This window comes from Lepidochelys kempii, chromosome 5, assembly GCF_965140265.1.
Source record: "Lepidochelys kempii isolate rLepKem1 chromosome 5, rLepKem1.hap2, whole genome shotgun sequence".
Lineage (NCBI taxonomy): Eukaryota > Metazoa > Chordata > Testudines > Cheloniidae > Lepidochelys > Lepidochelys kempii.
Window position 1 is genome coordinate 51786060 of NC_133260.1, and position 26406 is coordinate 51812465.

The 26406-nt window shown below is 40.5% G+C and overlaps 1 protein-coding gene across 6 annotated transcripts in view; it reads left to right on the top strand.

Moving 5' to 3' along the window:
• Positions 1–26406, top strand: part of MSH3 (mutS homolog 3) — a 190218-nt gene that overhangs the window by 149456 nt on the left and 14356 nt on the right. For all 6 annotated transcript variants that reach the window (XM_073344375.1, XM_073344373.1, XM_073344377.1 and 3 more), the window contains 2 exons: positions 25539–25725; positions 25942–26071. In XM_073344375.1, the coding sequence (XP_073200476.1) occupies positions 25539–25725; positions 25942–26071 (317 nt within the window). The remainder of the gene's footprint in view (positions 1–25538; positions 25726–25941; positions 26072–26406) is intronic.

Here is a 26406-nt window from a genome sequence, read left to right on the forward strand (position 1 = left end):
TAAATGAAATATTAAAAAAAATTAAATCGACTGTCACCCAGGTCAACATGAGAAACTTAAAATATTGCCTTCTGAAGCTAACTCAGTTGTCTTCACCTTCATTTTCCTGTTTGTTCATAATCAGGAAAAGAAAAACAAGCTTTCTTGCTTTTTTAGGTCCCAAACGACTTGTCAGTTTGTAATGAATTAGTCCAAAGGAAGAAAATATTCTTTCTACATCAGCAGAAGAAGCTACTGCTGTTAAAAATCAGATTATCACTTCAAGAGTCTCTGAATCCAAGTGCTTAAGTGATTTCCACTAGTTCAGTGGTAAAAAGAAAAGGAGTACTTGTGGCACCTTAGAGACTAACCAATTTATTTGAGCAACAGCTTTCGTGAGCTACAGCTCACTTCATCGGATGCATACCGTGGAAACTGCAGCAGACTTTATATACACACAGAGATCATAAAACAATACCTCCTCCCACCTCACTGTGCTGGAAATGGCCCAACTTGATGATCACTTTAGATAAGCTATTACCAGCAGGACAGTGGGGTGGGAGGAGGTATTGTTTTATGATCTCTGTGTGTGTATATAAAGTCTGCTGCAGTTTCCACGGTATGCATCCGATGAAGTGAGCTGTAGCTCACGAAAGCTCATGCTCAAATAAATTAGTTAGTCTCTAAGGTGCCACAAGTACTCCTTTTCTTTTTGTGAATACAGACTAACACGGCTGTTACTCTGAAACCTGTCATAGTTCAGTGGTGTGACTTTCTTTAAAGCATCATCAGCAAACATATATTTCTTGAATAGTTCTTATTCCCAAACTTGGGTCTCTTTTATGGCCTGCTGCCATTATAGGTTTTCCCTTCTAGTGAGAGAATGATATAGTAGATCTCTAATCAATGAAGGCTACACTCAGAAAGACCTCAAGACTTCCGGAATATGCTGCTCAAAGAGTTTCACCTTTGTTTCTACTGCCTGTCCCTCCCTTCTCACATTTATCTCCGGACTTCTACTCCTTGTCCAGGTCTATTCCGCCCCCAACAATCTTCTGTCATTGAACTTTTTGAAACTTTTCACTTTTAGAGAGAGGTAAGGGATTGACTCTATGTACACAAATTTTGAGGGACAATAGGGTTGAGGTGTGTTATTTCTCGCCTCTATCTATTTAAAACCATTTTTGCTGTTAAAAAGCATGTTATCTCTGGAGACACAAATACAGAGTTTGAGAACTGCAAAGCTAAGCATCTCTGATGGTATGCTCTAGGCTGAGCACTGAGTCCCATTGGGTAGATAGAATGATTTAACCTAAATAATCTATACAGAAGCCCCTGGAACAGCATAAGATTGGGTCCCTAATCCATGAACTATTGGAACTCATTTACAAAACTTTTCTTAAAATTATATGAATATATTGTCTCATACTATAGAATTAGAATTTATAATACCTATTCCATGATGAGACACTGTAGCTCAAAGGTAGTTTTAATTAAGCTATATCTTTAGATAGTTTTTTTTTCCTCAAAAAGCATTGTATTAAAAAAATCCAATTTAAATCTAAAACATCTGATGTTTTTGATTTAAAAAAAAATCCTTGATTTTTATCCACTCTGTTTCTCGTGTTTTGTTTACAGTACTCCTGCTAACACATCCCAGAACGATGCTTGCTTTTTTTTTGCAACAGCATTACACTGTTGACCCTTATTTAGTTTTGTGGTCCACTTATTTAGCTTGTGGACCCCCAGATTCCTTTCCACAGTACTCCTTCATAGGCAATCATTTCCCATTTTGTATGTGTGCAACTGATAGTTCCTTCTTAAGTGGAGCACTTTGCATTTGTCCTTTATTGAATTTCATCCTATTTACTTCAGACTGTTTCTCCAGTTTGTCCAGATCATTTTGAATTTTAATCCTATCCTCCAAAGCACTTGCAACCCCTCCCGGCTTGGTATTGTCCGCAAACTTTATATGTGTACTCTCTATGCCATTATCTGTCATTGATGAAAATACTGAACAGAACCTGACCCAGAACTAATCCCTGCAGGACCCCACTCATTATGTCCTTCCAGCATGACTATGAAATACTGATAATACTCTCTGGGAACGGTTTTTCCAACCAGTTTTGCACCCACCTTATAGTAGCTCCACCAAGTTTGCATTTCCCTTGTTTGTTTACGAGAAGGTCATGCGAGACGGTATCAAAAGCTTTACTAAAGTCAAGTTATACCGTGTCTACCACTGTCCCCCTATCCACAAGGCTTGTTATTCTGTCAAAGAAAGCTGTCAGGTTGGTTTGACATGATTTGTTCTTGGAAAATCCATGCTGACTGTTACTTATCACCTTATTATCTTCTAGATGTCTGCAAATTGCTTAATATTTGCTTCATTGTCTTTCCAGGTACAGAAGTTAAGCTGACTGGTCTGTAATTCCCTGGGTTGTCCTTATTTCCCTTTTTATAGATTGGCACTATATTTGTCCTTTTCCAGTCTTTTGGAATCTCTCAGTAAAAAAACAGTAGATCAATGGGAACACAACACTTTCAGCTGACGAAAGATTGATACAGGCATGCTCTTATCCAAAATTACTGTTTACTAGATTTAATCACACACAGACATAAGCGATAGGTTTAGGACATACCAAATAATTACCTAAAATCTGAGATGATGTTGAGTAAGTAGCAGCAGGTCAGTGATGGCCAGTCACTTCTCCACCTGGGATATGGGGTCAAGAAAAAGTCTCTCAGGATAGCTTCAGAGAACTGCTAGTCTTTTTATAACTAATTTTTACAAACCACTTTGCTCATAGCGACCCTTACTGGGTCATCACTTCACCTAACTTCAGTAAACTACTTATCAACAAAACATTCCTAACAATCTTAGCCTTAATAAGCTTCTATATCAAAGGTGCCCAAACTCAAGGTCTCCATCCACTTATTTTCTTTCAATCTCATAATTTGTTGACTTTCTCCCCTCCTCCCATTCTGATTAGCAGAAACTGCAAGCCAGCAGCTATTATTTGACCTTGCCTCCAAAAGTCTTGTCCAAATTAACTCTTAACTATGTGGTGTTCTATTTTATTAATTAATAGTAGCTGACTGTACACAGTGTGGCTGTGATTAGCTTGGTCAAGTTCTGGAGTAACACTTCCCTCAATTCTGGGGCTCAAGCCAACAATAGCTTCCACTTCCCTGCAGTTTATCTTCATGTGCAGGTGGTGCTGCACTTAATAAAGTTGCCTGCCACCGCCCACTGTTTTTGGTGAGATTGAAGCCATGCCCACAAGCAGAATGGCTGCTCCTCTGTGGTTCAGGAGGCTGGGACAGGGCATAGGGACTCTGAGAAGCAGCAGAGGGACTGTGAAAGGTTAATATAGAGAATGAGTACTTTGTCACTAAAAATACTAAAAGCTGCCAAGCCTCCTGTAGTTGGGGAAACATTGATTGCATCCTGTGGCATGGGTGTTGTTAATGTTACGTTCGGATCTGCTGCTTCCAGTCAGGCAAATTCCCCTCTGCAATGATGCTATCAGCTGATAACTTCAGAGATGACTGCACATATTTTAACAAACAATTTTCGAAGAGTTTAGGTGAAACCAGTAGTTCTCAATACAAATGAACAAGACTATAGATATGCCCTCTTTTGCTCAGATTTCAACAATTGTCCAGTGTAAATGGGGAGGATCCACTTCCTGAGGACTTCCTATTTTGCTATCTGCAGACAGGACATGCTATGGGGGAAAAACTCTTTGAAGCTTTCCAGCAATCTGTTTTTGCAGCTGAGTTGGAATTTTTGGTATTTGCATTGATAATATCTGAGCTATGACAGGAAAACATAGCAGCACTGTAACTAGAATCCAGTTATTGCACCTCAAGTCACTTGGCACGTTGTTGAGTTTACTGGGCAACTTTGGCTGCAAAGGATGCCATAGGAACTCAAAAACTTGACGAGGCTGTAAAAATTGTTAACTTATTAAAGGTAAGACCACCTACATTATTAACATTATTTTATGTAAATAAATGGATACCACATTGACAATCTCTTGCACATTGAAAATCGTTAGTTTTCACGTGGCAAAACTTTAAATCACTTATTTGAGCTCAGAGAAAACAAGTATTTTCCATGCTGACTGTACCTCTGCTCTTGGAGATCAGCTTTGGCTTCCTCTGAATGTGGAATATGATGTGGATTCTCAACCTTTTAAATATTTTTATCAATCTAGACCAGCGTTTCTCAAGTGCGGCCACCTGAGGTTTTTCCTGTGGCCACAACAGCCTCTTGTGCAGAGATGGGGTAGGGGGCTAAGCAGTGACCCCTCCCTGCAGCCCTCAAGGATGGGCTTCAGCCCCCATCCCCTGGTTCAGTGAGAGGATCCAGCAGCAGGCTTTAGTCCCCCCCCACCTGGCTTCAGCTGTAGGACCCCTGAGGTGGGCTTCAGCCTCTCCTCCCCCCTCCAATTTCAGGGCTCTGGGTTTCAGCCTCTCCTTCCCCACCCCCGGGGAACAGGGCTCTGGCTGGGGGCTGTGGGCTTCAGCCCACCCCGGCTCCAGCCACAGGGCTCTGGGCTTCTGCAGGGCCAACCTTACCAGGCGCTGTGGTCCAGAGGCAAGAAGTGGGCTGAGCTTGGGGTCCAAGGCCATGGAAGGGAGCCCAGGCAATGGGGGGGAAGCAGTGGGGCCCGGGGGAGATGAGGAGGACTGGGGGAGATGAGGAGGACCAGGAGAGGCAGCAGAGGCCAGGAGCACCAAAATATAACTGTACATTATTTTTATTATTGAGTTGGGGAAAAAACTTACATCAATCAATTACAATGATTTGTACATGTAAAATGTATATTTTTGTTTTTCCTAAAGTTAAGTATTTTAGAAAAAATTGTCAGAGCGGCCATCAACAAGAGTTGGTGGCCACACTCTTCGACCACCAAAAAAATTGTGAGAACCTTTGATCTAGACAATTATATAAATCCTTGCTGGTAAAGTTTTTGTGGATGACACAAAGATTAATTGGTAATAAATAATGAGGCCGACAGGTTATGGTTAGAATGGTCTGAATCAGCTGGTTAAATGGTCACAGTCCAACAAAATGTGTTTTGTTACAGCCACATGCAGAGTGACAGATGTGGGAACCAAGGATGAGAGACTGTGTTTTGGAAAGCAGTGATCCAGAGATGGACATAGAATGCACTGTAGATAATTGCTTCAGTGTGAGCTGTCAGTGCAATGCTGTGGCAAAAAGGGTTAATAAGCTCCTTGGTTGTATGAAAAGGGGAATATCAAAAAGAAGTAGGGAACTAGTCTTGTCTTCGTACACAGCATTGTTAAAACTGCTACCAGAATACTGTGTGCGCAGTTCTGGTATCTGTACTTCAAGAAAGATGTGGAAATACCGGAAAGAGTACAAAGGAGGGGCTGAAAAACAAACCTTACAACACAAGGCCTGAGGAGCTCAGCTTACTCAGCTGATTGAAGAGAAGGTTGAGAGGTCACTTGATCACTTTGTATAAGGTATCTACATATGGAAAAGATGTCTGATAGCAGGGGGCTTTTCAGTCTTGCAGACGAAGGCATATCAAGGTCCACCTGGAACTTGCAATTAGACAAATTCAACGTTGAAGTAAGACTCAGTTTCCTAGGAGTGGAACAGTTTATTGCATGAGATGGTGAACTCACCATACCTCGATGTCTTTAAAGATTAGAGATCTTTCTAAAATACATGCATTAATCAAGCTTCTTGGAGAAGTTCTATTGCCTACATATGCAGGGGTTCAGGCTAGCCTTTGGGGTTTGTGAATCTGTGAATCCCCCTGTTCATCCCCTTCCTTCATGATCCTTTATTCGTCAGGGCTTCAGGCATCAAGAAGGAATTTTTTTCCCCCACTGCAGTTATCCAAAAGTATCCTGGGATTTTTTTGTCTTTCTCCGAAGTATTCGAGATTGGCCACAGCTGAATATAGGACACTGGATGGGGATGACCAGTGCTCTGACATGGTACAGACAATCTTATTTAGATGCCTGGGCAGAATCTCTTGCTCATGTGCTCAGGGTCAAACTGATTCCTTCTTGATTCCAAATCTGGTAATTTTTCCCTAGATCAGCTTGGTTCACCTGCTCAGATCATCTGGGCATATTTTATCTACTCAATCACTGCTATTGCAGGGTCCTCTAGCATTGGTGGCATCTCCGTCTCTCCTGTTCAGTCTGTGGCACACAACAGCTTAGATTTCTGAGGACTGAAATGTTTTCATCTAACTACAATGATTGGGCTCAATGTAGAGGTGACTGTATGAAATTTAAGAGGTGGTATACAAGAGGTGAGACTAAATGATCTAATGGCCCTTCTGGCCTTTAACTCTGAAACTATAAAACTTGAGGGCAAATGTTGAGGTTTTGACCATCCTGCCCTTCCCTCATTGCCAAGTGTGAGGGAAGTCCTACCTAGAAAAGTGGGCAATCCTGGTAGGGAAGAGGTTAAAAACCACTGTTCTGTGCAAGTCTGGACTCCCTCCCTTCAAGATTAACAATATCTTGTACTAAATTTCAAATGTAATGTGCACTACATTTGGATTATGTATGGTTTGATGTACAAAAGAATCTTTCTCTGGAGTTATTCCATAATTGCCTATTTCAGGGTTTCCTGTGCCTTTCTCTGAACCATCTGGGACTGGCGACATGATAGTGGTCTAGATGAACCACTGGTTTGATCTGGTATGACTGTTCCTGGGTTCATAGCCATCATATATAAAGTGCTTTTGAAAATGCAGCTGAGTTCAGGGAAATGGCAAGCCCTCAATGAATAGGAAATGACTTTACCTAAAGTCCTCAGTGTACTGTTTCCATCTACTAATGTGAAAACCATAACCACCATCTGGACTAGCATAAAAAATCTCAAAGGAAAAACAGCGAGTTCAGAAACAAATTCTGAATTGCTCAGCAGTGATTAACACTCCTTTAAAAATTCTTGAAAAACTAACTACTAGAATTAGGAGTGATACTCAGAAAGTGCACAGCTATACAGTACAGTGAGATTTGTAACAAAATACCCTACTTACTATATGTTGGTCTGTATCTGGAAAGGAGGGTTGAGAAGATCATTAAGGCAGAGAAACGCTTGCTTGGAGAGCTAACAATTTTTCTTGCAATAAGGTTGGAATAGTCACTTAAAGTTAAGTGCCTTTTCTCCCTGGTCTTTGTGAAGTTCTTTCATCTTTAATTTAACCTAACCATCATTTAGACTGGGCTTCTCTGAATGTCTATGACTTTGTCCAGATTAAAAAGGAAAGGTTCATCTATCATGTTGAATACTCCGGTTATCTCTCTCCCTTTGCTGCTGCATTTGAATCCTTTCTTTGGTCCTGATCCTGCAAACACTTAATCACGTGCTTAACTTTATTACCATGAGTATTCCCAGTGATTTCAATGAGACTACTCATGGTAATAAAGTTGAGCATGTGTGTAGGTATTTAAGGATCCTGACCCTTTGTTTTCCCCCGATCAGCCTTCCCAGAAGCTATGTCTACACTTCCATTAAGAACCCGCGTCTTGCTTGTGCCTGATGATTCAGGCTCATGGGGCTTGAGTTAAGAGGCTGTGATAATTGCAGTATAGATGTTCAGGCTCACCTGTGTCCTCAAGCGCGGGCTGCAGTCCAAGCATGAACAGCTACACAGCAATTAAACAGTCCCTTAGTCTGAGTCCTGAGAGCCCAAGTAAGCTGTGAGTTTTTAATTGCAGTGTAGACATACCCAGAGTGGTGCTGCTGGTCTCCCAGATGGGAAACATAGTGAACAGCTTCCCGCAGTTGACCTAGTTTGGAACCATACCTTTTGTTTAACTTTCCCTTTAAAAAAAACATTCAGTTTAACATTATTTTAAGCATGCTTCTAGGATAAGAATGTTACTATACTCTAGACATATACTCTACTCTGATATCAAAATTATGGCTTCATCCTTCCTTGATGCTACATCAATCAGAATAACTAAATTTTACTCAGTAGAGTCAGATTTTCATTTGGGAGCTAAGCAGTATTTTTTTCTCACTATTTTAATTTCCTCAGCAATAAAATTCAAATACTAAAAACAGGCTTTAAAAATAGCAAGACAATTATACATTAATTAGTTCTTTTTCATTACTATCTACACAATTTATACATCTTATTTATTCATTTTCTTTTACATAGAAAATCAGGGTGATAATAGCATATCTCCAAAATTACAGATTAATATAGACTTCATAAAACATCCCTGGCATCTCATACTTGCTTTTATATACACATTGCACACACATTGATACCTCTAGCATCCAGGACTTGGAAATGCAGTGAAGATATTACTCAATTCCAGCAGTGTTATACAGAGAAAAATCACAAGTTTTAAACATTTAAAAATGTTTAATTTGTGTTCATTTCAAAGTAACTATAAAATATTAACCAAAGCAGTGTTATAAAGCTTTACATCCACATTTTAGTTACATAACCTTATATGAAGTGTTTTAACACAGAGTCCATGTAAGCTGACTATATCTCAAATCCTTGAATTGCTGTGCTATTCCAATTTTTATGGAATAGGGTAAAGGAATGCAGATTAACTTGTTCTAATCAAATAATTTTCAAGTTATAAATACTGATGAAAATCTTAAAAATAAGAGATGATGTTGGATAACATGCATATATGCATAAAAAAGCAGTGTTCCCAGAAATGTTCCTGTAACTGCCTATTATAATTTTGCCTTTGTGTCTGTAAGTCATTGCATTTAGTCCTGTCAAGTTTCTGAAAACTTGATGAATATTTTAAAACATTTTAAAACCTCATAAAATGTACAGCCAATCACTCTCATTCCTGAACATTCCAGAAAACTTTGAAATGAGCTGTCCATTTTGACAGAAATATAATAACACTAAGCATAGTAACTTCTTTGATTAGTGACTAGGGCTAGTGCTAGTGAACAGTGTTTGCTAGATTCTTTGTTCAAACAATGTCAACAGAAAGGGTCTTTTGGGTCACATTAAAGTAACCTTTTCTACATATGTTTACAGAGGAAAGGGAGCTGCAACTGTTGATCTCTTCTCGGAGCAACTCTAAATCTCACAGTGTTGGAGTTCCACACTTCGGGTTTTCCATGCATATGCCAATGCATTTTTTCCTTGAAAAGAGTCATCTTCCCTTGGGCATGGACCTCGGTCCACTACCCACTTCATAAGGAGGGTTGGTTCCTCTGCCAATTTCCACCCGTCCTTTTCAACTTAAGTTTTCCACTTTCTCTGTTTCCCGGAGATTTCATTCTGTCAAGCAGGCTGCAGTCCTTCTTGACAGAAAACGTACAAATATTCTGTCCAACTGCTGTGTAAGGCTCCGTTAGTTTGGTCCAAAATGACCTAGGTTGCCCGCATTCTCCACCAGTCTGTTACCCGCTCTGTTAAGTGCACCCTGCCAATGGCTCAAGGCATGACCCAATCAATTTAAAGCAGCCCCACCCTTTCCTTCTGAGGGCTCAGAGTATAAGACATATCTCCTTACTCACGGGGCTCAGGGTGAAACCTGGTCAATTTAAGTATCCACCCTTTCCCTTTGGGCTCAGGGCTCTACAGGACTCTGGAACCTTTTCCCAGTGAAAGAGCCTTACACAGTTGTGCTCTAAACATCTGTTTATCAGCAACACTCACAGAATACATATACCAAGCAAATCTCTTATGCTCACCACTCCCAATATACAGACAAATTTCAACCAAAGGCCAGTCAGGATCCAATCATTTGGGGGTGCATGTCACGGTCGTGCAGAGGGGTGAGAGTTCTAGCAGCTTGATCTTGCACCACAGTCTGGATATGGTTCCCAAAAAGCATGGTTTTTCATTTACATTATATAAGTAAAACTAGCTATCTCCTTCAAATTTACTCAACATATTACATTATTCCACACTTCTAAATAACAAAATTTTTAACCAATTACATACTGGCACCTGTGTGACCTCATTCCTGCCCAAGTTTTTTACATTTTATTTTTTATGCCCAAATTGTAACTTAGTTGTGACCGTCTCTGTTTGTCTAGGTGGTCAACATAAAACTCTGGTCAGAGCTTATTTTACCATTTGTTGAGTTTCTTTTTGTATTCTCCCTAATTTCCCAGGGTCTTTTTACAACCTTGGTGGTTGTAACTCTTGTTAGGGACATTCCTGAGGTGGGGGGTGCTTTATCAGCAGCAGAACACTCTTTTTTAAAAATTTTAGTGGTGAACAACCTGAGTTTCAACCAAGGCTGGTTTAATATTGAGGGATGGGGGCATTGATCAGGTCTCAGGACTGCAACTAGAGCCCCAAGAAGGAGGAGGAGTATTTGTGGCACCTTAGAAACTAACAAATTTATTTGAGCATAAGCTTTTGTTTGTAGCATAAGCTACAACTCACTTCATCGGATACATGCCTCCTATGAAGTGAGCTGTACCTCATGAAAGCTTATGCTCAAATAAATTTGTTAAGGTGCCACAAGTACTCCTTTTCTTTTTGCGGATACAGACTAACACGGCTGCTACTCTGAAAGGAGGAGGAGAGTACCCTGGGGTCACAGGAGTTGTCAACATGCTTTAGCTCTCACATCTCGTCCCTTTTGCTTATCTTATTCCTTCCACATTGGCTTCACTTCACTGATTGGCTGTAGGGCAATGAGATATTCCTAGCTTGGGGCTGGGAGGTTTGATTGTTTAGGAAAAAAGGGGATGTCTTTCCATTCCCTCCAGAGGAGGGGTGACAAGGATTCTTGTTACTTCTTGGTCCTTGTTTTTCCCTTTTGGCCTTTCATCCACGCTTTGGGTCTTCACGCACCCATGGTGGTGTTGGTGGCCAGTTAGTGATCAGAGGAGAATTTGATGCAAGAGATGTGGCCTTGGATGTAGGGTTGACCAAATCCATGCAAAGTTTTAAAAAACAGGATGATTTAATATATTAGCAAGTATTTGTGCTTTTGAGTTACTTCTGTTGAGATGTGGAAACTTGAACTCACTTAACGTCTCTGTCATAAGCATAAGGGTAGCCTAAAATTCCTCCTTACCTGTAAGGGGTTAAGAAGCTCAAATAACCTGGTTGGCACCTGACCAAAGGAACCAATGGGGACAAAAGATACTTTCAAATCGGGGGTGGGGGGATGGAGGGAGGAGAGGCTTTGTTTTGGGTTCTTTGTTTCCGTGTTTGTTTGCTCTTGGGACTAAGAGGAACAGGACATCAATTCATGTCCTCCAAACCTTTCTGAACCAGTCTCTCATATTACAGAAATTGTAAGTACAGCCAGGCAAGGTGTATTAGTTTCTTTGTTTTCTCAACTTGTGAATTTTTCCTTTGCGGGTCCCCACATCTGTACCCCAGAGTTCAGAGTGGGGAAGAAACCCTGACAGTCTCATACTTCCTTGAGTAGTTGCCATGAGGTAAGTATAGGGAATTACAACCTAGATGGAGCTACTATAAGGTGGAAACATAACTGATTGGAAAACCATTCCTAGAGAGTAGTTAGCAGTGGTTCACAGTCAAACTGTAACTGCATATAGAGTGGTGTCCGCAGGGATCAGTTCTGGTTCTGTTTCTGTTCAGTATCCTCATCAATGATTTAGATAATGGCATAGAAAATATATACAGTTTGCAGACAATACCAAGCTGGGAGGGGTTGCAAGTGCTTTGGAAGATAGGATTAAAATTTAAAATGATCTGGATAAATTGGAGAAACAGTCTGAAGTAAATAGAATGAAATTCAAGAGGGACAAATGTGAAGTACTCCACTAAGGAAGAAACGATCAGTTGCACACACACAAAATGGGAAATGACTGTCTCGGAAGGAGTACTGCAGACAGAAATCATATTGGGTCACACGCTAACTATGAGTTAATAGTGTAACACTGTTGCAAAAAAAAGCAAACATCATTCTGGGGTGTATTATTAAGAGTGTTGTAAGCAAGACAGGAGAAGTAATTTGGTTAATGCTGATTAGACCTCAGCTGGAGTATTGTGTCCCGTTCTGGGCACCACATTTCAGGAAAGATGTGGAAAAATTGGAGAAAGTCCAGAGAAGAGCAACAAAAATGATTAAAGAACTAGAAAACAAGACCTCTGAGGGAAGACTGAAAAAATTGGGGGGAACATAACAGTTAAGAACATAAAAAGGTTGTTACAAGGAAGAAGAAGAAAAATTATTCTCCTTAACGTCTGAGGATAGGACAAGAAGGAATGGGCTTAAATTGCAGCAAGGGAGCTTTAGGTTGTACATTAGGAAAAACTTTCTAGCTGGTTAAGCACTGGAATAAATTGCTCAGGGACGTTGTGAAATCTCCACCATTGGAGATTTTTAAGCTCAAGTTAGACAAACAGCTGTCAGGGATGGTCTAGATCAGGGGTTCTCAAACTTCATTGCACCGCAACCCCTTCTGACAACAAAAATTACTACATGACCCCAGGGAGGGGGGACTGAAGCCTGAGCCCACCCAAGCCCCACTGTCCTGGGTGGGGGGTGGGGGGGCGAAGCCTGAGGGCTTCAGCCACGGGCAGGGGGCTTGTAACCTGAGCCCTGCCACCCAGAGCTGATGCCCATTGGCTTGGGCCCTGGGTAGTGGGGCTCTGGCTTTGGCCCTGGGTGGAGGGTCCAGCAACTCTAAGCCAGCCCTGGTGACCCCATTAAAATGGGCTCGTGACCCACTTTGGGGTCCCTACCCAATTTGAAAACCACTGGTCTAGATAATACTTAGTCCTGCCATGAGTGAAGGGGACTGGACTGATGACCTCTGGAGGTCCATTCCAATCCTACGATTCTATAATTCTATGATTTTTAAGTGGTGGCTGAACTGGTGGAAGAACTTGTAATCTCTCTTGCTGCCATGTAAAACAGTAGGAATGTTCTGAAGTTGGAAACCTCTTTTTCATTGTGACTGTACTGTCTAGAATGGTTTTACAGTTTAAGACAATCCTATTCAGTTCTATCAATTTTGGTTAATGTTTTTAAATACTGGATGTTTACCACAGGCAGTTGAAGTTTTTAACTGTACCTTGTGGCTTGTAGTGGTTTTCAGCAAAAATCCATGCAATTCACATCCTGCAGGTTAAAGGTGATCATCAGATAAATTGCTTATAATTTATCTGATGTATTGCACTTTTTTAATATGTTTCTGTTGACCATGCCTATAAAGTAATACATTTAAGGGGTGACTTGCACTTTCCATTTCAATTTGTCTTTATGGTATGAGAGAAATGTACTGAAAGGTAGGATTAGGAGAGTGGATGTTAAAATGACATGGGACACATTGCATACAAAATCTAGCTGGGCTGGTGGCTTATGGTTCCAGGTAGTAGTAGGAGTAACATCAGGGTACCAGTCCTTGAGAATATCACAGGTCCACAATACTGAACTGTAAAAAGTAAAAATACAAATGAAAGACTGAAAGTTGAAACTCTTATTATATTGCACTGTACCTCCGTTCATTTAGAGTAGTTACCATGCTGTGTGTATTTCTTCAGTTAGAATATGTATGTTAAGTGTATAGTAGTTCTCATGATGTGAGCATATTTTTCATAAATGGGATTTTCTTCAGTTTTATTGAAAGTCTGCTTTGAGTGCATATCATCCATGTAACCTTGCAAATGTTTATAGTTAAGACATTCTTCATGAATAATGGAAAAATAACAAACATTCTAGCACTGTGTTGTTCAAAATACAGGAATGCATTCTGTCATAGTTAGAATAAGGATTATTTTTGTTAATTCTATACTTTCTGTTTGTGTAAATTGTTTTTCTTGTCATGAATTTATGGATTTGAATCCACAAAGAAATTGCTTAGTGAAAATAAAGTAGCTGAATTATCAGTAGTATACAAGTGAGTTTGAGTTTTCTGCCATTGACTAATTAGTGCAATACTTGCTGAATTGTAGATGCTTTATCTTTCATTTAAAATATTGCTTTATTTTTAGTAGAGGTATTACATATTAATTTATTGACATGGCTTTTGTAATCAACTACCAACTTGATAATTGTTCATTATATATTAAAAAATATATCCTTCACTCGGGTTTTATTTCCCAATATTTACAAGGTGTGCATCAGGGTAGTCCCAAGCAGTACTCTGCAGACAAACGAAGACACGCACAACAAGGGAATACTTTTCCCTGCCTTCTCCCTGGAGCACTGTCCCAAATCTGATGGCCTAATTTTAAACTCTCAAAAATTCATGTTGACCATCAGATGTAAATGTCCTAATACATGCTACCTTCCATCTCATCTTTGTGGACAAACTAGTAAGGCTAATTCTGTTTAAATAAATGTAGCTCTCAGATATTTATGACTGCAGTAGGAGAGGATGTGGAATGTTCAAGGTACCAGTTCCTAACTTTATTTCTCTGGACTGCCAGATCATTCTCTTTCTGGCAGGTGAGCTTCACTTTCTTGTCAGCTAGGTTAATAATTCAGCCTTCCAGTTGGCACATCCAACTACAATACCCACCTGCAGAAGTAAAGAAACAGATTGATAGAGCCAGAAGAGTTCCCAGAAGTTACCTACTACAGGACAGGCCTAACAAAGAAAATAACAGAACGCCACTAGCCGTCACCTTCAGCCCCCAACTAAAACCCCTCCAACGCATTATTAAGGATCTACAACCTATCCTAAAGGATGACCCAACACTCTCACAAATCTTGGGAGACAGGCCAGTCCTTGCCTACAGACAGCCCCGCAACCTGAAGCAAATACTCACCAACAACCACATACCACACAACAGAACCACTAACCCAGGAACTTATCCTTGCAACAAAGCCCATTGCCAACTGTGCCCACATATCTATTCAGGGGACACCATCACAGGGCCTAATAACATCAGCCACACTATCAGAGGCTCGTTCACCTGCACATCCACCAATGTGATATATGCCATCATGTGCCAGCAATGCCCCTCTGCCATGTACATTGGTCAAACTGGACAGTCTCTACGTAAAAGAATAAATGGACACAAATCAGATGTCAAGAATTATAACATTCATAAACCAGTCAGAGAACACTTCAATCTCTCTGGTCACGCGATCACAGACATGAAGGTCGCTATCTTAAAACAAAAAAACTTCAAATCCAGACTCCAGCGAGAAACTGCTGAATTGGAATTCATTTGCAAATTGGATACTATTAATTTAGGCTTAAATAGAGACTTGGAGTGGCTAAGTCATTATGCAAGGTAGCCTGTTTCCTCTTGTTTTTTCCTACCCCCCCCCCCCCCCAGATGTTCTGGTTTAACTTGGATTTTAACTTGAAGAGTGGTCAGTTTGGATGAGCTATTACCAGCAGGAGAGTGAGTTTGTGTGTGTATGGGGGTGGGGGGGATGTGAGAACCTGGATTTATGCAGGAAATAGCCCAGCTTGATTGTCATGCACATTGTGTAAAGAGTTGTCACTTTGGATGGGCTATCACCAGCAGGAGAGTGAATTTGTGTGGGGGGGTGGAGGGTGAGAAAACCTGGATTTGTGCTGGAAATCACTTTAGATAAGCTATTACCAGCAGGACAGTGGGGTGGGAATAGGTATTGTTTCATATTCTCTGTGTATATATAAAGCCTGCTGCAGTTTCCACGATATGCATCTGAGGAAGTGAGCTGTAGCTCACGAAAGCTTATGCTCTAATAAATTGATTAGTCTCTAAGGTGCCACAAGTCCTCCTTTTCTTTTTGCGAATACAGACTAACACGGCTGTTACTCTGAAACCACTGGAAATGGGAGTCTGAGTATGTATTGTTTGATGTACGGAGAGCAGCGTATTTTTCCCTTTGTTGTTTTAAGGAAGGGTGAGATGGGAAGGCTGTAAGGCTACCATGTATCTAAATGTTCACATGGCATAATGGGAACTGAGAGATTTGTGGGTTCTACATGTGGTGTACCTCATCCAGTGCATCAAATGCCCCAATAACTATATGGGTGAAGCCAGACAATCACTACACTCTCGAATGAATTCACACAGAAAAATGCTAAAAGATAAAAACACCCTATCACCTGTGGACACTTTTCAAAAAGTGATCACTCCATAGTTGACTTCTCAGTCCTTGTTCTCAAAGGAAGCCTGCACAACATCTTCAAAAGACAAACCTGGGAACTTGATTTATAACTTGGCTAGACTTAAAACTAAAAACCATGGACATAACAGAGAGACAGGTTTTGTGACCCATTACAACAATTTGTAAAACACCATACTCCCTACAAGCCTCCATTGTTCTACATCTCCAGAGGTTTTGATTGGCCATTTCATTTTCAGTGATCTCAAAAACATGTGAATCCCTTATGTATAACAATATGTCCCACCTTCTATTTAGCTTGGACACTCTGGTTACCTTCTCCAGACCTGAGGAGGAGCTCTGTGAAGTTCAAAAGCTTGTCCCTTCCAATGAAAGATATAACCTCACCCATCTTGTCTTCACTAATTCAATTTTTTTAGTATAACTTCCTATTTTTACCTTTAGTAAATTGATTTTTGAAATGACATTTTACTCCATGGCTGCTTTTTTGTGGGGGGAAGGACAGGAATTGCTAGGTTACTTTAGAAGGCTATTTTATGTACACTTTTCTCAATTTTCCTCTTTTGGGTCATGGAAAGGATCTCTTTCTTTTGTCATGGCGCTGGTATCAACTTTGTAAATCACATTAGTGATGTATCCAGGGTGAAGAGTACTTATTTCAATGTTAAATTGTTCCTGATAAATAATATTGCTGAATGTACATTAACTGTCCAAAGGACATAAATGATGACCTACATCAGCAAGAAGAAACCTGGTTTGACATAGTCAGACTGGAGAGCCACAACAGCGTGTAGTAGGGGGGAAGGCAGGTATATTAGCCCTAGAATGTTAAAGGCTCTTTTCCATATGAGCTGAAATGGGATTACTTCAGCTCCACTAGGGACACCTGAGTCCAATTAAGGGCTGCCTGTCATTAAAAAAAACACTCTTCTGGTAAAGGAGAGGAGGAGAGGTGAGAGTTGCAGCATGGCTAGTGTCAGCAGGAAGAATAGGCGTGGAAGGCTGCTCTACTCTCTATAAAGAAAATAACCAAGCTAATGGACTGTTTGGGAAAGGACTGGCACCCAGAGGCCAGCATAATGGGACAGTCCTCCAGGGAGGAGGCAGGGAAAGATTTTCCCTGGGGTGGGGGGTGTGTGTGTGTCTGAAGAGTACTGGTTGGGCCTACCCTAAGGAACACCTTGTAAATATTGGAAAATAAAACCCGAGTGAGGGATAAAAACTCTCTGCAGTGGGACTGATTTACATCAGGGCCCCCGTCCCGCCCCCTATCACCAGAGGAGGAAATGCTGAGCTTGGCAAGGCAACGGAGGTGCCTTGACACACTGGATTTACTATGGTGCATGGAAATCCAAACCATCCTAGGAGGCATGAATGTCCTTATTTGATGCTATTGTCAGTACTGTAAAGACAGTCTGCAGACAGATCATTCCTCTGCAATAGGAACCAATTTCCATTTTTCTAATCTGTATTTTAGACAAATGGGCTTTTAAAGCATATTGAGTCTTGCCAACATAAAAGTGTAAAATGTTGAAGTTCAGTTGAACTGTACAGTTGGTTTAGCATTAAACTGGAAATGAAAGTGTCATTCATTACATACAAAAGGTGAGCTGTCTGGAAACAAGGATTTTCCAAATGCCTTTGTTCTCACTAATCTAATTTTTCAGAGTTTCATTCAGGATTGTTTAATTGTTTTCAGTTATCAATGAGAAAACACATGTTAACAAGCAGGCAGGGAGGGTCCCAGAGCCTGGACTCCAGCCTGAGCCAAATGTGTACACTGCAATTTTTTAGCCCTGAACACAGCTAATATACTAACAGCTAATATATTTTGAAATATTCTTGCAATAATGCTCTTACAATCTGTATCTTAAGATCTTTACTATTTGGAACTTTTCACAAAAAAGTAATAACCATTGAAAAGGTCTTACATTGTATATTGAATATAGCGACATAAAGAGCTTTTAATTGTACAAAAATTGCTTTATTTTGTTTGGATGTCTCAGATCTTAACTAGCAATTTCTTTCTAGCCAAACTCCATTTGCTCTGCACTGATGAATCTCTCAGCAGCACTTAAGAGGAGCTCACAATCACATTACATGTTTACACAATATAATTTAGAAAATATAACAATCCTACTGGGTTTATATATTATAAATATTTTTAATAAATTCTACAGAATTGGAAGTTTAATATTAATGTGCTACTCCTAGCAACAACAACTAAATGGAGCTGGTAAGGTTCCTATTGCAATCTGGAATATTACATCCTGCTCTTCAGTGCATTTCCTTTGTGTGTTCTCCTATCATTCAGCCGTGGTTATCTTTCTCTGCCTCTGGCTTCGAGTAAATGCCACTGTAGATAGTCCACAGGATATCTGGATGGTTCCATTCTGGTATCACTATTGTTTCCCCAGTCATACTACATTTTTCTGTCTATCTAGTATATTCTACAACAGTAATGGGTGTAGTGTATATATAAAAATATAGCTGTGTGTGTGTGTTTTTTTTTCTATTAATAAAATATAAAAATGTAGCCCATCCCATACTGTGGGCACCCAGATAAAAATACCGAGAAACTCTTAGATTTTAATGGGGACTACTTGCAGAACTAAACATGTGCGTAAGTATTTGCAGGATCAGGGCCTGAACAAATATCTGTAACATTTCTCTTGCACATAACCAATATAAGGAGAGTAACCCGGCCAATATTTACTACTGTTCTCAACTGTACTCAAGGTATTTGGATTCTAAGTAAAGAGATTAGTTAAATATGTGAAAAAGGTATAAGATTATGGTTTCATGAACAATTTATAAGGACTAAACCAGACATTCAAAAATTAAGTCAACACCATTGTACGTAGAGCCTTCTAGAAGTTGATTCAGAGTTGAAAAAAGATTCACTAACCTAAATTTGTATTAAAATCAATAATTTAAACCACAAATATCACTGTAAATAATTTGTGACACTATAAAAATATCTAAATTAAGGGATTAATGCTTTATTTGATTTACTTAACATATCAGCATTTAGTGTTGTGAATAGTTGCCAACACAAACATTTTTGATAGCCTTTGTTGCTAAGCATTCTTGAGATTGTATTGATAATGAGCTTAAAGAATTCCAAAAGTATAATGTTCATGAACAGTTACAGAAAATTAAATCTATACTGCTTCATTGGTGACATTAATAGTTTTTTATGGCATTTTTAAACTTTATCAGGTTTTTGTTTCATCTGTTTGAAGTCTACCTCAATCTAATCCATGTTTGAGCGTTTAAAAAACAGACTTATTTTTATAGCCATTGCTAAGAATGAGGAAAAGATAATGGCCACTTCACTTCTGCTTGGAGCTTGAGCATTTACTCAGGAAATTCTGAAAATCTTTATTTCTATGAACATAGATTAGATGAACAAATTGCTAGATAGATTCTGTGTATATAATGTCTTCTGCAGTTTCCACAGTATGCATCCGATGAAGTGAGCTGTAGCTCACGAAAGCTTATGCTCAAATAAATTGGTTAGTCTCTAAGGTGCCACAAGTACTCCTTTTCTTTTTGCGAATACAGACTAACACGGCTGTTACTCTGAAACCTAGATAGATTTGAGGGCTTCATGGGAACTATGTAAACAGTGGTAAAGAGAATGATAGGTAGAACTAAGAGTTTTGAATTGATTCTTCATAGTTAAAAATCACATACTTAGGATACATGGATGGCCAATCGAGTAAGAAAAGTCCAAATAATTAGACGGAAAAATAAAAAATAATCCCAGATTTGGACATTTAGGTTAAGTGTAGAAAATTCACTGTGGGGACAAAGATAGCTTCGTCAGAAAAAAGGATTCTTCTTCAAATACTTGTCCATATATACTACATTTAATTTTTGGTGTGTGTTTGTCCAATGCCCTTGCAATGGATTCTTTTGGTCAGTTTTTGGTCAGGACTCCCTTTGATTAGACTAATTTAGAGTCTTGTTAGGAATTTTTATAGCGTTTCCTTTGCTCTCTGTTTACCTGGGTGATACTCTTTAGTCTACTACACTTTAGTAGGCATGACTGATCTCCAAAATTCAAGGACTGCCTTTTGTGTGATGCCACATGAGTGGCAGTGGCTAGCTGCCCCAAGTACATACCTAGTATCTCTGATGGGTATCTGCTGAAGGCAGCTAGCACCTCCTGGCACTCACTCCGCTGATCAGAGCTAGCACCGTTATATCTCGTCATGCCAGGAATCATGCCCCAGCTCAAAGTTAGGCAAACCCATTGTCTACTCCTGGGAAATACTTTTGAGAGAGGGACAAGAACTGCATAAGACAGAGAGAGGAGAGACATATCTCTTGTCCTCCATGCCCTTCCACTTCCAAGACCTGTAGATCCTCTCAACTGACTGAGTCTAAGGGTAGCCCAAGATCTAAGAAGACTTCTTGTAGTGCCCATTAAGGCACTAGCCACTGTGCTTCAGGAACTGATACTCTTTTTCCTCAGAGATTGACTGGTAGTGGCTCTGTGATGTTGCGGCTCTTGGTATTGATGACTACAGTACCAATGACCATGGTATTGACTCTTTCAAGAACATCCTGTCTGCAACCAGTTCCATCGGTACCATCATTGACAGTAGATATCACACACTTTGACATGTGAAATGCCAAGGGTTTACTTATCTGCTAAGGACCTCTCTGTATCCTCAGACTCAACTCTGCTGGCAGCTTTAAAAGTACCTCCACTGGTACATCGTCACCTAGTACATCCTTGGTACCCACTAAATTTCACTCAGTCCAGGCACCAACTGGTACATCCTCTGCATGAGGAGTATTCTTTCTCCTCCTCTAAATCTGAGAATAGCAGGGAAGGTTCCCCAGCAAGATACCTTGGGTCAGGATATTCAGGACCTCTCACACTGGGCAGGGATTCTAGGGTTGATTCTGGTTATCAAAGATATTGGAGCCTATGAATCATAGAAGATTAGGGTTGGAAGAGACCTCAGGACATCATCTAGTCCAACCCCCTGCTCAACTAAATTATCCTAGCCAACCCCAACTAAATCATCCCAGCCAGGGCTTTGTGAAGCTGGGCCTTAAAAACCTCTAAGGATGGAGATTGCACCACCTCCCTAGGTAACCCATTCCAGTGCTTCACCACCCTCCTAGCAAAATAGTTTTTCCTAATATCCAACCTAGACCTCCCTCACTGCAACTTGAGACCATTGCTCCTTGTTCTGTCATCTGCCACAATTGAGAACATCCTACCTCCATCCTCTTTGGAACCCCCCTTCAGGTAGTTGAAGGCTGCTATCAAATCCCCTCTCACTCTTCACTCCTGCAGACTAAATAAGCCCAGTTCGCTTAGCGTCTCCTCATATGTCATGTCTCCCTGCCCCCAAATCATTTTCGTTGCCTTCCACTGGACTCTCTCCAATTTGTCAACATCCTTTCTGTATTGGGGGGCCCAAAACTGGACACAGTACTCCAGATGTGGCCTCACTAGTGCCGAATAGAGGGGAATAATCACTTTCCTCAATCTGCTGGTAACACTTCTTCTAATGCAGCCCACTATCCCGTGAGCCTTCTTGGCAACAAGGGCACACTGTTGACTCATATCCAGCTTCTCGTCCACTGTAATCCCCAGGTCCTTTTCTGCAGAACTACTGCTTAGCCAGTCGGTCCCCAGCCTGTAGCAGTGCATAGGATTCTTCCATCCTAAATGCAGGACTCTGCACTTGTCCTTGTTGAACCTCATCAGATTTCTTTTGGCCCAATCCTCCAATTTGTCTAGATCACTCTGGACCCTATCCCTACCCTCCAGTGTATCTACCTCTCCCCACAGCTTAGTGTGATCTTCAAATTTGCTGAGGGTGCAATCCATCCCACCATCCGGACCATTAATGAAGATGTTGAACAAAACCAGCCCCAAGACCAACCCCTGGGGCACTGCGCTTGATACCGGCTGCCAACTAGACATCCAGCTGTTGATCACTACCCTTTGAGCCTGATTATCTAGCCAGCTTTCTATCCACCTTATAGTCCATTCATCCAATCCATACTTTTTACTTGCTGGCGAGAGTGGGAGACTGTATCAAAAGCTTTGCTAAAGTCAAGGTATATCACATCCACTACTTTCCCCATATCCACAGAGCCAGTTCTCATCATAGAAGGCAATCAGGTTGGTCAGGCATGACTTGCCCTTGGTGAATGCATGTTGACTGTTCCTGATCACCTTCCTCTCCTCCAAGTGCTTCAAAATGGATTCCTTGAGGACCTGCTCCATGATTTTTCCAGGAACTGAGGTGAGGCTATAGTTCCTGGAGTTCTCCTTCATCCCTTTTTTAAAGATGGGCAGTATATTTGCCTTTTTCCAATCGTCCAGGATCTCCCCCAATCGCCACGAGTCTTCAAAGATAATGGCCAATGGCTCTGCAATCCCGTCAGCTAACTGCCTCAGCACCCTCAGATACGTTGCATCCAGCCCCATGGACTTGTGTATGTCTAGTTTTGCTAAATAGTTCTTAACCAGTTATTGCATCACTGAGGGCTGCTCACCTCCTCCCCATACCATGCTGCCCAGTGCACAGTGGTCTGTGAAGACCAAGGCAAAAAAAAAGCATTGAGTACTTCAGCTTTTTCCACATCATCTGTCACTAGGTTGCCTCCCCCATTCAGTAAGTGCCCCACACTTTCCCTGACTTCCTCTTGTTGCTAGCATACCTGTAGAAACACTTCTTGTTACGATTCACATCCCTTGCTAGCTGCAACTCCAGTTGTGCTTTGGCCTTCCTGCTTACACCCCTGCATGCTTGAGCAATATTTTTATACTCCTCCCTAGTCATCTGTCCAAGTTTCCACTTTTTGTAAGCTTCCTTTTTTGGGTTCAACTCACCAAAGATTTCTTTGTTAAGCCAAGCTGGTCGGCTACCATATTTGCTATTCTTTCTGCACATTGGGATGGTTTGTTCCTGCGCCCTCAATAAGGCTTCTTTAAAATACAGCCAGCTCTCCTGGACTCCTTTCTCCCTCATATTAGCCTCCCAGGGGATCCTACCCAACAGTTCACTGAGGGATTCAAAGTCTGTTTTTCTGAAGTCCAGGGTCTGGGTTCTGTGCTCTCCTTTCTTCCTTTTTGTCAGGATCCTGAACTCGACCATCTCATGGTCACTACTGCCCAGGTTGCCGCCCACTTTTACTTCTACGAAGGGATACAGATCCTTGGTACCCTCTCCATTAGCCACGAGCCCCCTATGCTTATCTACATCTTAGACGGTATTGGCCTCTAGGGGGCATTCCTTATGCTCAGAACTACTTCAGTATTGCACTTCAGACCCAAATCACTCACCTCAAAGCAACCTCAAGTTCACTAGTGATATTGGATGAACTGAGGAGAGGAACTAGCACACATGAAGGAATCGCTATTGCTTATGCTATACTTGAACATTTTATTAGAGATGTACGTGTTTAATTTGTAATACACTTTTAAATGTATTTGTTTCTGTATTAAATGGGAACTCTGAATGCTACACTAAGCATATCTGCAAGGATTTTTTCCCCTTTGTGTGTGTGTGTGTGCAGCCAGATATCACCAACACATGATCAGATGAGGGATTGCAAGCAGAACTGTAAAGCATTTCAAGACATTGAGTCATATCTCCCCTAAAAATTCCTGTCAAGTCCTGATAGTCCAAGACAAACCTGAAAAGCTCCTTGATATTCTCCATGCCTCTGTCAGGTCATTATCTCTCCCAATACATGAAGATCTATTAGACCCTCCCAACCACTGTGGCAAACCCCTGCCTCATTGGCCCCAACATCTTAGAGAAAAGACTGCTGCTTTGTCAAGAATTCGAACAATTTTACACTGATCCCACACCAGGCTCACTGGTAGTGGCAGCAGCCAATGAGAAGACTCACTGGGGCAAGAAAGGTCAGCACCTAAAGAGAGAGAGACCAGGAAGCTGGATTTGTTTTGCAGGAAAAGCCATTCCACCTGTAGTTTACATATGTGATGCCTCTTTTCATACCTCAATCCACTTAGCCCAAGAAGGTATCTAAGCTTCCTAGTGGGAGGCTGCCATTACCACTATAGAGTACTGCCATTTGGCCTGTCCACAGCTGTGTTCACAAAGTTCCATGCAGTAGTGGCAGCTAACCTCAGGAAACTGGGAATCCAAGTGTTCCCAGTCAGACATGACTGAGTGATTCGTGGAAAGTCTTGTCAATAGGTAGCAGACTTCATCCAGCAGATACTGCTTCTGTTCATCCAATTAAGTGTGAAAATAAACAAAGACAAGTCAATACTGATCCTGACACAAAAAAGAGTTCATTATGGCCATTCTTGTATGTTTGGTTACAAGTGAGCAGTTCTGAAACAAATGTGTGGCAGGATAAAGAGACATCTATTTATGTTAGCTAATGGGAGACTGCTCTTCAATCCCCTACAATGTTTGCTAATTTTTTTTTCTCCTAATGATTTTAAGGATGTCAGCAAGATTGCTTCTTTAACTGAGACAAACTACTACATTAATTCCCATTCTCCAAATATTACTGTTTGTAAGACCAAACTATTATAATTGTCCAGAGGTTTCTTCAGATTGAAACACTGCTTGGGTGCACAAATTCCAGAGACCATGAGTTGATTCCTAAATTTGGGAATACCAGTACCTGCCACTGTCAGCTATGCCTTGATTCCTCTTCTGTTCTGAATATTAAGTTCTGTAACAAAGATTAGATTTCCCCACCATAAATGAGCACCCAGACACTTTGATTAATGAAGTCTTTCCCCTTGCCTGGAATGTGACATTTATTTGATTCACTTAGAAGAACAGAATAAACAAAAAACCAGAAAGCACCACTAGGGTCTCTCTACTTCAGGTACTAGCTCTGCTGCCTCTGTTGGACATTAATAAAGGTGCTTACAAGAAAGAGAAACAAACTATCCAAAGCATAGAAGAATCATTCTTCATTAGTTTATCTTCACTAGAGGCTACTGTGGGCTAGCAGGTCTCTTAAGTTCCCAGGGCTTTTCAAGAGATATTAAGCAGGTTATGCTCTTCCAGCAGGGTTTGTTGTCAAAATCACAAGGACCACATGCCAAGTAAATTCACTTGTTTAAACCTCTGCTGGTTTTATAGAACTCCTGAAGCAGATACAGATAATGGGTTTACTTGCCTTCGAGCAAGACAGATTACTGGTGACCTGGAAAGGTTCTTCCCTAGAATCCTGCAAAGTCAGTACATCCCATCACTTTAGGGCACATTTGTTACTTATGTATCCTTATGCTACAGGATGTTTCTTTTGTTTATATTGTCTTTGCTTTTGCATCTGTGTATTGTAACTTTTTAAAAAGAGGTTTAGAATTGTATGAGATGGACTTTGTTGTTTTTTTACAGATGTTGAATTATAATTCAAGCCATATGTCTATGTCCTTGGAACAACAAGAAAAGTTTTTAGGAAGCTGATTTGATTTTCAAAAGTATTGATTTTTTTATCCTTGTTTTCCAAAGCACAGGGTGTTTTGATTTGAATGTAATAAATTAAACAAACTACCTTGTTTTCTGTTGCAGAATGGGTGCTGCAGACAACATATACAAGGGTCAGAGTACTTTCATGGAGGAACTAACAGATACAGCAGAGATAATAAGAAGAGCAACTTCACGTTCACTAATAATATTGGATGAACTGGGGAGAGGAACTAGCACACATGATGGAATTGCTATTGCTTATGCTACACTTGAACATTTTATTAGAGATGTAAGTGTTTAATCTGTCATACACTTTTAAATGTATTTGTATCTTTATTACAGGGGAACTCTTAACTACGCTAAGCATGTCTGCAAGATTATTTTTTCCTTTGTGGAGCAATGTGCATGTGTTCAGCTTCACAGAGTGAAGAACTATGGAAGAGAGGACACTAGTACTAAACATCTGTTTAAAAAAATATTCATACATGTGTATCTTTTGCTGTAGGTAGAATCATTGACACTGTTTGTCACTCACTACCCCTCAGTATGTGATCTAGAAAAGATATACCCAGAGCAGGTTGGGAACTACCACATGGGCTTCCTGGTGAATGAAGAAGAAAGTGAACAACAAAAAGGTACAGTATGAAATTGTCTGAGGTTATTAGTATTACAGATATAAAGATATAGGTTGAGGTTTGGGGATTTAAGCACGGATATGAGGAAGATGTATGTCTGAATCCACTACACTGCTTTAAGAATCTCAATCTATATCTTAAATCTCTTGTTTGCTTGAAAACTGAAAAAATGTATTTTTGTTTCATGATTAATTAGCCTTAGGATATATTGTTGTTTGTTTAAACTGTAAATACATCAGAATAGGGACTTTTTGTCTCCTTATTTATATACACAGCACTTAGTACGCTTTGAATACCAGATTTTAAAATATTATGCATTATTGTACATGATATTC